The sequence below is a fragment of the Chelonia mydas genome, chromosome 17 (genome assembly GCF_015237465.2).
Source record: "Chelonia mydas isolate rCheMyd1 chromosome 17, rCheMyd1.pri.v2, whole genome shotgun sequence".
NCBI classification, from domain to species: domain Eukaryota; kingdom Metazoa; phylum Chordata; order Testudines; family Cheloniidae; genus Chelonia; species Chelonia mydas.
This window is the reverse complement of record NC_051257.2, coordinates 297,634-315,334: the sequence shown is the minus strand read 5'-3', so window position 1 is coordinate 315,334 and position 17,701 is coordinate 297,634. Positions and strand designations below refer to the sequence as shown.

At 43.8% G+C, this 17,701-nt stretch overlaps 2 protein-coding genes across 15 annotated transcripts in view; both read left to right on the top strand.

The window, feature by feature from the left end:
• PITPNA (phosphatidylinositol transfer protein alpha) overlaps positions 1–1,814 on the top strand; it is a 43,788-nt gene extending 41,974 nt beyond the window's left edge. Inside the window, 1 exon segment of the mRNA XM_043531470.1 lies at positions 1,478–1,814. The gene's annotated coding sequence lies outside the window, so the exon portion shown is untranslated.
• A 5,178-nt stretch (positions 1,815–6,992) lies between these two features.
• Positions 6,993–17,701, top strand: part of INPP5K (inositol polyphosphate-5-phosphatase K) — a 31,062-nt gene continuing 20,353 nt past the window's right edge. The window contains exons 1-4 of one of the 14 annotated variants that reach the window (XM_043530870.1): positions 6,993–7,169; positions 8,061–8,135; positions 14,173–14,280; positions 15,471–15,579. In XM_043530870.1, the coding sequence (XP_043386805.1) occupies positions 8,122–8,135; positions 14,173–14,280; positions 15,471–15,579 (231 nt within the window). In that variant the 5' untranslated portion in view covers positions 6,993–7,169; positions 8,061–8,121. Of the gene's footprint in view, positions 7,450–7,504; positions 7,732–8,045; positions 8,136–13,622; positions 13,984–14,172; positions 14,281–15,470; positions 15,580–17,701 lie in introns of those variants that run through there. The other 13 variants (XM_037880147.2, XM_043530868.1, XM_043530865.1 and 10 more) reach the window with 13 other exon arrangements.

The window sequence follows — 17,701 nt, the reverse complement described above, 5'->3', positions numbered from 1 at the left end:
CTGCTGACATGAAGCAAACTTGAGTGGATGTAGGATAGGAAGCAATGTTTTTATCCATGACTACAGCAATATTAGTGGGGAAATGGTGGAAGCTAAATGTCTGAAAGGCACTACTGATCAAGAGGAAAAAGTGTAGAAGGTTATAGAAGCTGCCTGTACATTATTTATCTAGATGGCAGTAGCTCCCACAGTGTGCTCTGTGCTTTGTAAACAGAGCAAGATGTAGTACCTTCCCCAAAGAGCATACAGTCTAAAAAGGTAAGATAGACAAAGGGAAAGGTGTTCAACATGCAAGCCAAATGGGCAGTAAAATGATAGGCATATCTTCTTAATCTCACTCTTTGTTAATATTTAAATTGTTCCCGATTTCTTTGGCAACAGTATTAGTTCTGTTCCATCCTATTCTGTTCCAATCCATCCAAATCATCTTAATTTAATTTTAAAAATTCAAGCCAACTAAAATCATAGCTTTGCCATTCTTTTCCTATGAGCCCTTCCCCTTCATTCCTTAACATAATGAACCTAACTTCTTACCCTGCCTCCTTGATACACCGGTTCTCAAAATCGTCCACCTCCCTTTGCCCAATATCATGATGGGTATTGTACACATGTAGAGTAGAAAATGGTCTGTGCCTTGATGAGCAAACAATCAAAATAGACAAGACAGACCCAGTTTCAGGGAAAGGGATAAGAATGTAAAAGCAAAGTGAAGAGATGTTCTCGCATCATATTAATTCCACAATTTTTTCTTTGTTTGCTTTAATAAAGTTTTTGGGTAAGTTTTTGTTTTGTACACTCTAAGGTGGGGGTTAGTGAGGGGAAGGAAGGAAAGGTTTCCATTCTCAGAGGAATTTCTGGTGTAGTGTGGCTCCCCCATTTTAGCTACGTTTCGAAGGGTTACCAATGGTGGGGTGTGGCACTGAGCCCTGGTGGCCTTGCATTCCCTCTTCTGCTGTCACTGCCTTGAATGTTCTCCTGTTTCCTTGCCATACTACCTGTTGGCTGATCTGGGAGTTGCAGGCTCAATCTCTGGGCTTCTGGTGGCAGCTCCAACTTCCATCTCCCTCTTCCCTTCCATTAGCCCCCGATTGAGTTGCTAGTTGAATTCAGTTCCTGTCCATTACCTAACTCCATACTCTGCTTCTCCCTCTTCCATACCTACCCCATCCCATCTGGAAATGAGTTAGTGGCCTTGTCCCACAGGTCTTTTGGGATGGAACGTGCTAGATAACTATATTATAAATTGTCCTCTTTGGCAGTATTTGCAGATAGACTCTGGATTGAACTCTGCGCTAGGTTAGGTCAGGCTTGTTGATGGGACAGAATGGAGTAGTCTGTCCTGCTTCTGCTTATGCTGGGTTCAGTCTGTGGCTAAATGAAGGACTTTTCCTTCAGGGTTGTCAATATTGCACCTTTACTGGCACATTTAATTTCAGAAATGGTTTTAAAATGTTTTCCTGTTGTCTCTTTCTCCTAGTTTGCAAGACAGTCAGCAGGAAGGCCCAGAGACTCCACCCTCTTGACCAATGGACCATCTCTGGATCAAGCCTTTCTATATCCAATCGGCAGGCGATTTTAAATCTCCCATAGCTAATTCTAGATGCCCTTTAATATTGTGAGCAAATAGACAGTCTGGTACTAAGCACTCCAGTGTTAGCACGTATGTGAAGGAGGCAGCTCCTTGGAGACGTGTGACTTATAGATTGCTGTATTTATGACTCCTCCCTCCTTTTTTCATTGTGTTCAGACCAATTTCCATGTGTCCCTGTTTGATTTCCAAGTGGCATTTTTAGCTGAATTAGTCTTGTGATGTGGTGATTTTAGATTTATTTTGTTTTCAAAACTGGGATAAACTGCTGCCTTTGTCCTGTCCAAGCCCTTCACCATTCTTTGAGTGTCCATTTATGGAGAGGGGAATTGTCAGTATTTATTTGAGTGCAGAACTATTCCACAGAATTCTAGGCTCTGACTTTTGCTCCCAAGGTAATATTACTGACATACAGGCTCCAATACACACCTGTGTTGCCACGGTCAAGTCTGCTGTTAAGATACCATCATACGTGGCTACTGCAACAGCATTACTTGGTCTGTCTAAACACACACAACTTAAAGGGACTGAACAGCAGGTATCCTTTTGTGTGCGAATGCTGAGACCTTGAATGCATCTTTTGTCTAGATATGCGTCTTTCCTTTGGCCCTTGGAACTATGTTGGTGTTCTATAGTTGTGTGTATAAATCAGCCTTTTAAAATTGTTATGATAACTTACCTGATGAATCTCACAATCTACTGGACTGCCCTTTATTATGATTGCTCATATTTGTAAAACTAACGCTATTTTGTTTGCCCATCAAAAGAAAATGAGTGTCCCAGGACAAGCAGAATTTTGTGATGCTGATAGGCATAAATAATCTCCATATCCAATCACGCTCAGATGCCTGGATCTGTGCTGCTGTTCAGCAATAATACTTCTCTGCATACTTCCCATTACAAAATTGCTAGAACTTAGTTTGCCTTTCTATGCTGTAAAAAGGCAAAATGTAAGACCAAGCAATCTCTGCACAAGACCATTGCAATTTCCTAGGGTTGCAAAGGATGTTGCTGAGTGTCAGAAAACAGCTCTAGGACTCATTCTTAGTCTGTGTCCTTATGGTGGTATCTCAGCTTTAGACAATCAAATAAGCTGGACGAATCAAACAAACACTACTTTATTAAATACTTGAGGAAACATGACTAGGAGAAACAAGGGCTTTCCTGGCTGATTGGTAGAGGCCAGTGTTTGGCTTGCTTCCGCCAGCAGCTGTGTAATCAAACTTCATTCCCTTTATCTGTATTGGGGTGAAGTGAAGTGAAATGTAAATGCCAAAGGCAGCTGTGATGTTACCATTTCCACCTCCACACCGTTTTTTTTTTTTTTTTTTTTGGGGGGGGGGGGGGGGGGGGGGGGGGGGGGGGGGGGGGGGGGGGGGGGAGATTCTTTTTTTTGAGTAATGCTTCATGCAGTATGCCCGGTTTGTACTCAGCCTCTTACAAACCTCCATCAGCTAATAGTTTCTGAATCAATCCCATGCCATGCTGAATGAAAGTGCAGGGGTGAATTGTTTTCGGTGCAGGGGAAAGATGCACAGGGCTTGCTCTGGAGGAAGAGGCTGGTTTTCAGTCAAGAGGCAGTTTATTCTCTCTCTCCCCTCCCCCCCCCCCCCCCTTTTTTTTTTTTTTTTTTTGGTAAATCTGTTCTTTTGCCTTACAGATGTCTAAGTGCAATAAGCTCTGAATTGTACTGATAACTCTGGCTGATCCTTCTCAGTGACCTCAGAGGGTTTTTGGGATGTGGATTTTAGCATACTCATGAGGTAGAAGTAAAACCAGCTCATTATTAAATAATAGTCTAAGATATTAAACCTTAGTCTTCAAGACTATTTGGGACCAGGAAAGTTGTTTTTGTGGCACTATTTCTCTAGGGGTTTGAGAAGCAGAGTCCAGGAGTGTACGCCCCTTACTAGAGTTCCCTCAATCTAGAATATTTTAATTGAGAATTAACACATTGATTTGTTAACATCTTGTCAGTAGCAGAGTTTAAGGAGGGATTCTTAACTTGGGGAAAACTTGAGAATATATAACACGATTGTTCTTAGATACTTGTGTTTTTATCCAAGAAGTTTTCTAGCTGACATTTCATCTCCATGGAAACAGATTCTAAAGACGGGATCAGAAACAGATTGTGTATGAGGGTGAAAGCTTGTATTTAAACACAAAGCTTTCCTGATTAGCAGTAATTACCAGGAAAAAATGCAGGAAACTGCAAGGTAAATACATGATTTAAAAAAAAATTCATGTTTATCCAGAGTGAAAATTTTCCTCAAAGTTGGGATAGAGAGATCCTGTAGAGACCTCTCTCAAGGGCAGTGTTGATCCTTGGTTCCCACTAGTGAGAGCATGGCGAAATGTAACAATCTTCACTGATTGTGTTAGTGTGCTGTATATCTCTTGCATTTGGCTTTGGCAAGAACCCAAAACCTGCTGGCTCCTGGAGGGGTTAATGATCAGATGTTTGTTTGTTCTAGGGGGATCCTTGTGCTGTCACATTCTCTTCAGATCCAAACCGGGTGTCCTGGTTGGATTTTAAACATTGCAGTTTTGATCGGAAGCAGGTGCCTTGGTGGAGAGGCCTATGGGCTGGGGTGTTTTAGCTGGAGTTTACCTGATGGAGGAGGCCATAGTGACACTCTGTACTCCCAGCACACTTGCACCTTTCTGGGTTTATCCTCCTATAGCCCCTGCTGGGACTCCCTGACAAGTTTTGATTGGTTCATAGTGCTATTTCTTTTACAACATACACTTTGTAGAATTTATTAGATTATCTTGTTGTTTCTTTAATGTGAGTTTGTGCCTTTTGTCTCCTAATCTTCCAATACAGGCATATTGGAAACAAATCTAATAAAATCTTAGACAGAGCTTTTTGGAGTCTGTTGTCTGTTTTATACCTTGTGTGTCTAGTATTCCACATAGATATGCTATCGTGTAAAATCTTTTAGTGATTATATAATTATGTGTAGAGGACCTACAGTTTTCTGGATTCCTTACAGAACAAACAAGGCCTGATTCTGATCTCACACTAATGTAAATCAGGAGTAACGCCACTGAAGCCAGTGGAATTACTCTGTTGTAAAACTGATGTAAGATAAGAATCTGACCATGTTACCTGTATTTACAATCTAATATTAGCTGTAATGCAGCAAACAAGTGGAGAGAGAAGACATAGGTAAAAATATTATATGATTACTTAAGTCCATTATGTGAACATCTTGCTGGTCTTTAATATTAATCTTGGTGTAGTGCATATTTGAGAGGGAGTAAGGGCAGCATGAAAATTAGATTAAAGTAGGGGTTCTGTCAGTTCTAGAGTGACCATATGTCACTTGGGGGTTATTCATGTTGTTTTTCACAGGCCAGTTTTCTTGCTGTGGGTTTGGCCTGGGCCACTCTTCCTTTCTGTGAATATTCTGGGTGTTCTAGCCCTAGCCCTACCCCTGCACATGTGGCAGCTCTATCCTCAGACTAGAGCTGGGGTCTTTGGAAAAGGGAGACAGGTTTGTGGTGGGGTGTCCTGTCTGGGGTTTAAAGATGTGTTACTCAAGGAATTTTTTTCCAAAAAAAGGAGGGCAGTCAGGGCCCACTCCACTGTTTTTTGCAGCCCCAAGCGGCAAAAAAAACCAACTTGCTGTCGAACGGGGAGGCAGAATTCTGCCCGCCGAACACAGAGGCGGAGTGATGGTGTGGCCGCCGAATTGCTGCCAGCGACCGAAGAAGAGTTGTGTCCCCGCCGCCGAGTTCCCTCCGAGAGTGGATTGCCGCCCCAGAGCCCGACGTCCTGCTGCCCCTTTACATTTGCTGCCCCAGGCACCTGCTTGGTTCGCTGGTGCCTGGAGCCGGCCCTGAGGGCAGTGCAAGCTCTTCCTGTCTATTTTAAATGGAGAAATATGCTGCCAAGCCATGATTCCCAGCTGGGGTGGAGGCTCTTGGTGGGGACTAAAGCCCTTCCTCTCTAGTCTGCCTATGGCTCCTGCACTGTGCTGTGCTGACAGAAGCTGTGTTTTTCAGGAGGACTAAAAGCAGAGTTTGTAATGCAGAAAAATACCACAGTGGTCTTCCTGCACCACTTCTGCCCTCTGTCACTGTAGGCTTGTTCTATTCTCCTCAGTGTGGCTTGGACTGTGGGGGCTATCTGGACTCCCTGAGACCAGCAGCCCACGTAGCCCCCAGTCCTCTGTGGATAGGGGCTGTTGCTAGTTGTGGCAGAGGAAGGGGGCAGTTTGAGCCCCTGGACTAGGGTGACCAGATGTCCTGATTTTATAGGGCCGTCCTGATTTTGGGGGCTTTTTCTTATATAGCACCTATTATCCCCCCACACTCTGTTCTGACTTTTTACACTTGCTGTCTGGGCCTCCTACCCTGGACCCTTGTACCAATATCCGCTGGCCATAGTGGGGGTGGAGAGACTTGCAATCCTTGCTGTCAACTGGCAGAGAGTTCTGCAAGCTACTTCCCCCGTCATGCGCACAGAGGGTGACCAGATGTCCCAATTTTATAGGTACAGTCCTGATATTTGGAGATTTTTCTTATATAGGTGTCTATTACCCCCCCCCACACACACACACACACTCTCTCCTGATTTTTCCTATTTGCCCACCTCTGGCATAGGGTGACCAGATAGCAAACTACGGCCCGTGGGCAACATCCGGCCCCAGGACGCTCCTGCCTGGCCCCTGAGCCCCTGGCCCAGGAGGCCATCCCCCGCAGGCTCAGCGCAGTGCTCTGGGCGGGCGGGCAGCGCAGTTGCAGAGCCGCAGCAGCGGTAGCACCACCAGCGCTCCAGGCAGCGTGGGAAGGGGGTGGGGCGTTCAGGGGTGTGGGTGGGTCGGGGCTGTGGACAGGGGTCGGGGCAGTCAGAGCAGGGAAGGGGGGGGTTGGGGGGGCACTCAGGAAGCGGCGGGGGTTTGGATGGAGCGGCAGGGGCCAGTCAAGGGGTGTGTGGATGCAGCGGGGTCCTGGGGGGTCCCTCAGGGAACAGGTTTCAGAGTAGCAGCCGTGTGAGTCTGTATTCGCAAAAAGAAAAGGAGTACTTGTGGCACCTTAGAGACTAACACATTTATTTGAGCATAAGCTTTCGTGAGCTACACATGAAGCGAGCTTATGCTCACATAAGTTGGTTGGTCTCTGAGGTGCCACACGTCCTCCTGTTCTTTCAGGGACCAGAGGCGTTGGATGGGGCAGGGCCCCGGGGGGCTCTCAGGGGCCCAGAAGCAGGGCGGTCGGATGGGGGCGGGGTCCGCGCTTGGCTGTTTGGGGGGGGGGGGCACACTCCCTTAACCGGCCCTCCCTCCAATTTTGGAAACCCGCTGTGACCCTCAGGCCAAAAGGTTTGCCCGCCCCCGTCCACCTCCGTTTGTGTCACCTGATCTTCACTCCCCCCGCCCCGCACGGACCCCACCCGCGCCCGTCTTCAGGGAAGCCCGCCCCTCACCTTCCCATTGGCAGACAGCGGCCCCCCCCCCGCCGTCACGTGGGCCTATCGGCGCAGGGTGGGGGAGGTGGGCAGGGCCCATCGCCGGCCGCGTTGCCACGAGCGACGCCGCCCTGAGGCGATCCAGGGCGCGAGCCCCGCCCACCGGTGTGGCGGGTCGAAGGCCGAGCTGGCCTGAGAGCGTCCGACCTGGGCGGCTGTCGCTGCGCCCCGCTGCTGGGGATCAGGCGCCCGGACAGGCCCGGCCTTGGCACAGGGCGCCCTCCCCACAAGAGACTTGGCCCCGCCGCTCGAGAAGGGCCGACGGCGTCGGGACCCGCCCGGGTGTGTGCGGGGGGGGGGAGCAGCGGGCTAGGGACCATCCCCCTGGGTGTGTGCGGAGGGGAGCAGCGGGCTAGGGCCTCCCCCCCCCGGGGGGGAGGAGGAGGTGAGCGGAGGGGGGAGTAGTGGGCTGGGAACCCTCCCCCCCCGTAGGGTGCGGGGGGGGAGAGCAGCGGGCGGAGTAGGAAGTAAACCCTTAGGTGTGTGAGCTGGGGGTGTGTGGAGAGGCTAGGGAACACCCCTGTCTGAGCATGTAGGGATGTGGTGTGGGGGCCTGCGAATGACCCTCATTTCCCCCCCCCCAAGTACTTGGGGAGTGTGGCCTGTGGATGACCCCCCCCCCCATCTCCCATGCATGCAGGTGGCCTGGGGACAACTGTCCTCCTGGGTGCGTATATACCTTGGGGGAAGTGATACCCTCTGTGGGGGGGGGGGGGGGAGGAGGTATTACTCAGGGACACCCCCATGTAAATAGATACATATATTTGGGTATTCTGGGGGGATGCAGTGCCTCAGGGCCTCCCCTCTGGTATACTGTTGGGGAGGGTTGGGGCCCAGGGATACCTCTTTTCTTGTATATGTATGTGTAAGGAAGGGGACCCAACTCCCTTTTTTGTTTGTGAGAGGGCATACTGGGATCCCACTGGGCTGTTGGTTCCTGGCACTCATCCTGTTGACATACCCATTTCCTGACAAGAGCTCCTACTTTCTCAGCAGGTCTTTGGGGTGGGTGAGGATTGAACCCAGGGGCCCGGCCTAGCCAATTGATTTAGAGATCATGAAGAATCTCAGGTAAGTGAGTTTTGGATTGGGCTCCAGAATTTGGGGATTGTGACAAAGTGGGAATTTTTTTGTATTATTTTTGTGAAGTATCTGTGTGCCTGAGTTTCCCCCTACTTTGCATTGCTTCTCAGTGCGGGGTGGGGAGAAGAATTGTTTGCTCTCCGAGTAGTGTAAGCCACGGGTTACCAGTACAAAATTAGGTCGGGATAACTATGTTGCTCAGGGGAGTGACAAATCCCCATGAGCAGTGCAATCAGATTGACCTAATCCCATTCCTAATCTCGATCAATGGGAGAATTCTGTAGTTGACGTAGCTATCACCTCTTGGGAGATGGATTACCTGCGCCACTGGAAACCTCTCCAGTTGGCATCAGTAGTGTCTACATTGAAGTCTACAGTGGCCCAACTGCTGTGGTTTAAGTTTAGGCATACCCTGAGGAAGGAAGTCAGAGAGAACTAGAGCCTGAAAATGGAGTTCACTACAGCTTGACTGGTGAATTGTGACTTTAACTTTTATTTCTTTGTACTAACCTAAGGATTCTGAATGCTGTGTTCTGTTTGGGTTGTGACTGCAAATACTGGCTGGGTTGCATTAGTCTCAGAAGAGTATACAAGTCTCTATCAGGAGTCTATCTTGGTTAGATTTGCTCAAAGTGTAAAGCAGGAATGCTGGAACCTAGTCACTCAATCTAGGATGTGGTGAGCCTGTGTGGCCTACCGTGAAGGAAGAGTGGGACCACTTGGGGGTCTGGCACCCTAAAGAGGCTCCTCCAAGAGACTGTTTAAAAACTGTGCATCTGTGACAGGGGTCATCTTCTTTCTTTCACCCATTATCTTCATCTGTCTTCATGCACTTTGTTGAGCCAGCTCTTCCAGGCTTCAGGGGGTGGTGTATGTTTGTGTTCTGAAGACCTCCCACATTCATATTAGTTGCTGTTTCACTGCAGAAAACTGCTTAGTTTTATGCAGCAGCTACAGTATTAGTGGATATTACTAAAGGAGCTTAGTGGTTTGTGTCAGCAGTGAGAATTAACCTTATGACTGTAGTAATATATGGACCTGCTATTCCCCTTCCTAGAGAAGAGATTAGATCTCATGACCTGCTGAAATCCATGATTAGATCTTTTTTAAAAAAAATAAAATAAAAGCCCTTGAAAGTTTATATAATGGCTTGTAATTACTGAAGCATGTAATGACTGTCCCAGCTCATTAGCAAGGAGTTATACTAATTACCAACTTTGCATAGTCACATGGAGTAAAGAAGAAAAGCTGATTTTCTACTTTTTAAACTTTGGAACTTGTCATTTCAGACAGTAGAACTGAACATTGACTATTTAACAGGTTTTTTTCTAATTAAAAAAGGCCCGTTTCTTAATTTTTAATGTAGAGAGTGAAATCTGCTGTACTTGTTTAGATACAGAACAACATACCAGAAACCAAAATTCTTCCCTTCACTGGCAAATACAAAGGGAAAGAGTTTAAATGAGTCTCTGACTTTATTTTTGCTACAGGCCAGTATTTTTAACATAATGGCTTCTGGGGGGATAAATTGTGATGTCACAAGCACTGGACTGTGGACTTGCCAGTGAATGGAGAAAGCTTCTGTTTACAAACCACTATGGGTAATTGGCAGTAATAGACAAAGAAATACAGAAAATGGGTGTAAAACTTAAATTGGGACTTGACTAAGATATTAAGCCCTCTGTAAAGTTTCTCAGATATGTTCTCTTCCCTCTGAACCAAGCAACTGAGGCATTTTAAGGAAGTGTATGATTTCCATTTGCCAGTCTTTTCAGGAGAAAAGCTAGGGCACCAATGACTGCTTATGTGATCTTAGAGGAAATCCCTTATTAATATATAAGTAAAATAATTGTTTTTTAAAAAACCCTCACAATTTGATCTCTGTAGACATATTAAGGGGAAATAAAGGAAATTGTAGTTACTGGAAATAAATCAAATGAAGATAAGGCAACATAGATTGTGGAAAAGTTTTGCTAAGCTGCACTGTTTGTCTACAGCTGTGAGGAAGGCACTATTGCAATAAATATTTCTAGCTCAGTTTCTTCAAAGAAGCACTGTTCAGTGTTGGAAGTTCATATAGATTCGTAGATTTTTTTTTTTATTTTATATTTTTCTTAAGGCTAGAAAGGACCATTGTGATCGTCTGTGGTTTTCAAGCTTTTTTTCATTTGCAGATCCCTAAAAAATTTCAAATGGAGATGTGGCTCCCTTTGAAAATCTAGTCTGTGGATCCCAGGCTAAAAAAACATTGGTCTAGTCTGACCTCCTGCACAACCCAGGCCAGAGAACTTCCCTGTATTAATTCCTCTTTCAAATCTAACATCTGTGTTTGAATTAGAGCAGATCTTTTAGAAAAAGAATCCAATCTTGATTTAAAACTTTCCAGTGATGGAGAATCCAACATAGCCCTTGATAAGTTGTTCCAATGATTAGTTACCCTCACTGTTAAAAGTTTGCACCTTATTTCTAGTCTGAATTTGTCTTCATCTTTCAGGTATTGAGTCTTGTTATACCTTTGTGTGCTAGATTGAAGAGCCCTCTATTATCAAATTTCTGTTCCCACTGTAGGTACTGATAGACTGTGATCAAGTCACTCCTCCTCCTTCTCTTTGACAAACTAAGATGATATAACTCCTTGAATTTGTTGCTATAAGGCATGTTTTCCAAACCTTTAATCGTGCTTGTGGTTCTTCTCTGGACCATCTTCAGTTTTTCGTCGTCCTTGTGGACATCAGAACCAGTGTCAAACACAGAGGTAATATAACCTCCCTACTCCAACTCAGTAGTCCCCTGTTTATACATCCAGCAATTGTATTAACCTTTTGCTACAGTGTTGCCCTGAAAGCTTGTGTTCAGCCGATTGTCCACTCTGACCCCTCAAGTCTTTTTCATAGTCACTGCTTCTTAGGGTAGAGATCCCCCATCCTGCAAGTATGGCCTACATTCTAGATATATAACCTTACATTTGGCAATATTAAAATGTACATTGTTTGCCTTCATGTAGCTTGCCAAGTGATGCAGATCACTCTGTATCAGTGGCCTATTCTCTTCATTATAACCATTTCATATCATATGCAGACATTATCAGAAATTATTTTGCCTTTTTCCAAGTCATTGATAAAGATGTTAACTAGGGCCAAGGACCAGTCCCTGCAAGACTACACTAGAAATACATCAGCTGCTTGATGATTCCCCTTTCATAATTACGTTCTAAGATCTGTCAGTTATCTAGTTTTTAATCAATGTAATGTGTGCCATGTTGATTTTGTATCATTCTAGTTTATTAATCAAGATATTGTGCAGTCCCAAGTAAATGCATTAGAGAAGTCTAAATATATTACAGCAACTTTATTACCTTTGTCAACCAAACTTGTAATCTAATCAAAAAATGATATCAAGTTGTTTGCCTAGACCTATTTTCCATAAACCATGTTGATTGACGTTAATTATATTACCCTTGGTTAATAAAGAATTAAAGAAGTCTCATATCATCCATTCCATTTTTTTTTTTTTTTTGGCCTGGGATTGATGTCAAGTTGACAGCCCTATATTTCCAAGATCCTCCTATTTACCCCTTTTAAATATTGGCACAACATTAGCTTTCTTCTAATCTTCTGGAACTTATTGTAAATCAGCATTATGCAGAAAGCATGCTTGGGAAGGGCTCATTTGTGGGGAATACCCTGCCCAGTGATCCAAATGTCTAGAATAGGGTTCTCCTGGCTTGAACAGTGTTCTGACACGCTAGGTGCTTGGATCACTATGATGATAAGATGATAGAAAAATAGAGTACCTTGAGTAGCTTCCTTATTTTGCAAGACAATTTACTTGTGATGTCAGTCAGGTGAAGATCTTATCATACCTACTCACTGTGATTGTTGAGGATCAGTTAATATTGGTAGGGAGTTGTAAAGTGCTAAGCGTTTATAGAGAATTATACACAGTCCATTGGGTTTGCCTAATGCCTTGTGGTGCTATGCTGTTTGCATTCTGTTTCTATAGCTATACATTCACTACTCTGAAATTTGTCCTACAGTTGTAGCTCATGAGAATGCTTAAACCTCAAAATGTTTGATTTGGTTTTACCTCTCATGTTCTCATTTTTTTTGGTGTGGATCCTGAGGCTGTCAGCCCTTTTCCTCTCTTGTTTAGCGACATCATGGGATTCAATTTTCCTCAATATTTGCTGATATTTTCCCCTTGAACTTTCGTATTCAATAGTTTTTTGGCTTTGTATCTTCACTGCCATCTGGCTTTCCTTCTGAATGCTAATTTGGAGAGTTTTCTCAGGTAATCCATCTCTTCCATAGTAGAGGGTGGACTGTAGTATATATGAAAGGCCCATCACTTACTGCGGTATCAGATTATTCTACTGTACCTTCTGGCTAACTTCAGTATAACATTTCAAAGGGAAACTTGTGAGGAAAGATATTCCAGTGGTTAGGGCACTACCCTAAGAGTGAGGAGATGCAGGTTCAATTCCCTGCTTTTTCCAAAGATTTCCTGTGTGATCTCAGTCTTTCTGTGCTCCAGTTGCAAAATGGGAATAATAATACAGTAGAATCACAGAATCCTGAACACCGGAGTTACGCACTGACCAGTCAACCACGCACCTCATTTGGAACCAGAAGTATGCAATCAGGCAGCAGCAGAGAAAAAAGAGAGGCAAATACAATACAGTACTAAATTCCTTTTAAAAATAAAGGGAAAGCAGCATTTTTCTTGTGTATAGTAAACTTTCAAAGTTGTATTGAGTCAATGTTCAGTTGTAAATTTTTGAAAGAACGACCATAACATTTTGTTCAAAGTTATGAACATTTCAGAGTTATGAACAACCTTCGTTCCTGAGGTTTTCGTAACTCTGAGGTTCTACTGTATTGCCTTACATCGCAGAGATGTTGTGAGGATAATTACATTAAAGATTGTAAGTTATTCAGATACTTTGGTAATGGATGCTGTCTGTGAACCTAAGGTAGGTGGAAATTAGCAGCTTAGTATTTTAAAGACCACCTGCAATATAATAATATTGAATAATCCTTTCTCAGAAAACTGTACAGTATTAGATACTGTTTGAAAAGTTAGGTGGCAGGTCTGTGCTTTTGGAACCCCTCATCAGAAGCTCTAGGATCCTTGTGGCTTTTTATGCTGTACTCAGATAAAATTGAGTAGTGCACATGCCTGGAAGTTGGAGATTACATTTCTTCTAACAGCTGATAGAAACATGTGATTCAAATCACATCAGCAATAAATTCTCTTAAACCTCAAGCTCTTAACAGAGTTAAATCTGTTAGGAAGAAATGCTTTAGTATGTGAGGTGGGGCAGGACTCATCAGCTTTTGTCAGGAGCAGTAGGGTGTGACTGATCTTAATGCTGTATTTCTTTCTGCTTTACTGCAGATGCACCTATACGTTTTTGCTAGGAATAATGCTGAATTTCACAAGAGTTAAAACTTGAGCTGAAAAACGCTGTGAGTGTGCCACTGAGGGTTTTCCTGTACTCAGGATTTGAAGGGTAATGTGGCTAGCACTTCGGAGTATAGTTTTGCTGCTCTTTTGCCCAGATGGCGTCCTTGAATAGTGAAGATGCGCTTCAGGATTCGTCATCCCTCTCCCTGTTTGATTTAGAAAGTCTGCACCCCTTCCGCAGTCGCTCTGCAAGTTTCAGCAGTACAGGGTCCAGTGGTCGCTTACAGCTCCGACAACGAGTGGCACAACTCATGGCTTGTGTGGAGGACATCAGCTCAGATGATGAGATTCATGAGGAAGTGTCTCGCACGCTAGATGAGGCTTTCCTGATTTGGGGGAAAAAGCTGAAAGACAAGTGCCAAGAGTTCAGGTTTCATTCTCTGATTGGCGAGTTGTTAAATTTTTGTGTAGCTAGTAAATAGCTTTTATGATAGTTTTCAATTTGTCATTATTTGTAAATCTTGGGTTTTTTCCACATATGGGAGTTTTGTAGTGGAAAATTGGATCCTCCTGTGCTCACCAGTTTAGACTTCAATTTTGTCTTATTTTTTATATGTAGACTGCACTTGGTAACCTGGAATGTGGGCACAGCTTCTCCTCCTCCTGATGTCACTGGCTTACTTCAGCTCAGTTCACAGGGACCGAGTATGGATATGTATGTTATTGGGTAGGTATGCGATAAATGATGCCGTGGTCAGTTTTCTGCACATTTACTGCCAAAATTTTGTTTTTCAGTAAGTACCCAGTTCTTCTGAACAGCCATAATTACTGTGACGGTTGTGAAAGGTGAAGCGTTGGACCATAGTATCACTAAATGCAGAAGTCCAAAGGCTGGGGTCTAGTGACTTCGAATAGAAATTAGGAACATATTGTGATGAACTGTCTGCTTGTTTCCCCAGCTCCCATCTTGCATCTTTTTATGTAGCAGAACTACAGGCCTTAGGTGCCTTGATACAAGCTCACATTCTCAAATATCTACAAGTTTTAAAAATTCTTACCTCGCTGGCAGTTGTTGTACCAAGGGGACCCAAGTGTTAGAGCAGAATCTTCCTTGCCTATTGTTTCAGTAAAGGGGGGAGATTTGATAGCAGCCTTCAGTTACCTGAAGGGGGGTTCCAAAGAGGATGGAGCTAGGCTGTTCAGTGGTGACAGATGACAGAACAAGAAGCAATGGTGTCAAGTTGCAATGGTGGAGTTCTAGGTTGGATATTAGGAAACACTATTTCACTAGGAGGGTGGTGAAGCAGTGGAATGGGTTACCTAGGGAGGTGGTGGAATCTCCTTCCTTAGAGGTTTTAAAGGCCTGGCTTGACAAAGCCTTGGCTGGGATGATTTAGTTGGTGTTGGTCTTGCTTTGAGCAGGGAATTGGACTAGGTGACCTCCTGAGGTCTCTTCCAACCCTAATATTCTATGATTCTAAGGGGTTTCTGTCTTTGCCTCAGTCACCCCATGGCAGTGCCAGTGGGGTTCTGATCTGTCAGATCACCCTGTAGTCAACCCAGCCCCTTCTCTTTCCTTCAGCTAAAGTTGCAGCAACACCTTGTAACGGTATCATTTGTCACTCCACCTTCTGTCACCCTGCATTTGTCATGAATTTTGACATTGAGCATAGGTCAGGGCTCCGGTTAAGACCCTGTAACTTTCCTGTTTTGAAAGTTAGCACCACACATAGGTTACACTCCCTATTGTATCATGCATGGTTAAGAATAAGAAACGTTATAACTGCTTTTAGGAAAGTCTATTAGGATGTCATGATGTTAATCTTACCTGTTTGTGCTCCTAAAATTTATGAGGACTCTGTCAAAAGTATGGATTAGATTGAGCCCAGCATATATGAGTAACCCTGTTGTATTCAGTTTACAGGAGGTAAACTCCAAGATCCTAAATTTCCTTTCTGACTTGGCATTTGATGATCCGTGGAGCATTTTCTTCATGACCGTATTCTCTCCTTTGGGTTATATCAAGGTAACTTCTCAATTCTATAAATGGTTAGCACCCTTCATTCATTATTTTTTCTCTCCAAAGTCTGATTACTGTGGGTAACGGGCATACCTGGGCAACTGATACTGAGTATTTTTGTACAGATGCTGATAGTTATCTCTATACGCAAGTCTTTCCGTTAGACGTGTAACCTGCTGGCTTGTTGGCACAGGCACTTTCTGAAGTATTCTTCCCTAATGTTGGCACTCTTAGTTTTAGCAATAAGATTTGGATCTGTGGCGTTTCAGTGCTAGTTTTGAATAGCTGGGAGTAATGACATTTTTTGACAATAAATTTTCTATTTCTAGGTACTTATATGGTTCCCATTACCATAGTGTCAGAGTCATAGAACCCCATGCAAATGAGCATCCCCAGTAATATTGTTCATGTTCCAGAGAGAGTAAATTCCTAAAGGAACAGAGTAATGAAGAAGTTTACCTCAGGTTTTGCTGTACATGAATGGATTTAATTAGAGTATAGTGTTTGAGGCCACAGTAGGACTATTTCTCTTTTGTCTCTGGAATATTTCCTTCCTCTGTGCATCCACTGGGATCTGTAATATAATTGCTAATAATATAGTCTACTGAGGCATCTGCTTTCATTATAGCCATCTCAAGGAATGACATTGCTTTTGATGGTGCTTGGTAAGATTTTTATTAGCTGTAAAATGAGTGGAAATAAACTGCTTAAATATGAAAAAGAAATGCAGTGAATTCACTATTCAGAAGACCTGTTCTTCTTGACATTCTGAAGAAGTGTCTAGAATTTCATAATGAAAGCTTGGGTCACATGGCTATATGTAATCAATGAATTCAGTGAAGGCGACCTTAAAATGTGGTCAGGCTTTATGAAGAGAGAAATTTTTAGGCCACTTATGCACCATATATTTAATTAAGAAGATTTAAAAGACTGCAGTTGGTGTATTTTGTTATCTGATAGTTCCAAACAGAATGGAATTAGCACTGAAATTCAGATATTTAGGCTGAGTCTTGTGTCTAATGTTCCTAAGAACTTCATTATGTACTTACTGGGAAATTATGGTTTTCAACTCCATAAGGATTCTCTTTAGACAAATATTTCTGGAAATAAATGGAATCTCAACACATCTTAAAATAGAAATAGTGCCTTATTTGCCTCGTGAGCATCATAGCTCTAGTAACATTCAGTAAACTAAATCTTCCTTGCAGGAGTAAGGGTATTTGCATTGCTCATAGTCAGTTCTGCAGATGCCTAGCATTACAGACCCGTCGGCTAGAGGTTGAGCTTTTTAAATAGCATTTGTAACCATCCTGCGATGCTGGGATGCGGGGGCAGTTGGCAAAACTTATTCTTGACTAAAAACTCCAGCTGCGTATGGTCTCAGATTCTGAGTGAAATGACATGATTTGTTCCATCTAAGCATGAGTATTGTTACAGATAGTAGCTGTAGGCTAGTGAGGCAGAAAAAAATTAATATTTGGCCTTTGAAAACTGTCATTTTTCATACAATTAGTGTTCTGAGGTCAGGCTATGCCTATACTAGGGGCTTCTGCAAGTATAGCTGTATTAGTCAGGTCTGAAGGGGTCTGATCCCTGACCAGTACAGCTGGGCTGGTACAAAAACCTAGTGCAGGGGCAGTTATTTCAGCAAAACTGTTTTTGCTGGTGTAGCTTGTTTTGCTTGGGGAAATGGTTTTAAACGCAGCTTTGCCGGTAAAAGCTGTGCCCATGCTTAGGGTATGTCTACACTGCCCATGTTACAGCACGACTGTGACAGCACTGCTGCGTGGACAGTGTAGACACACTTTATGGCCGGGGAGAGCTCCCCTGGTGATTTAAAAAAAAACCAAACCCCACCCTGAATGAGAGGTGGTAGTTTTATTGCCGGGAGTGTAGCTCCTGGCGATAAAGCACTGTCTATACTGGTGCTTTTCAGCGCTAAAACTTTTGTCACTCGGGCATGTTTTTTCACACCCTTGAATGACTAAGGTTTTATCGCTGAAAGTGGCAGTGTAGACACAGCTTTAGGAGTGCTTTGCAAGTATTGTCTATATTATGACCGCACTTCTAATAGACATAGCTCCAGTTTCACACTTGGAAATGGCGTGAACAGGGGAGACATTGCGGG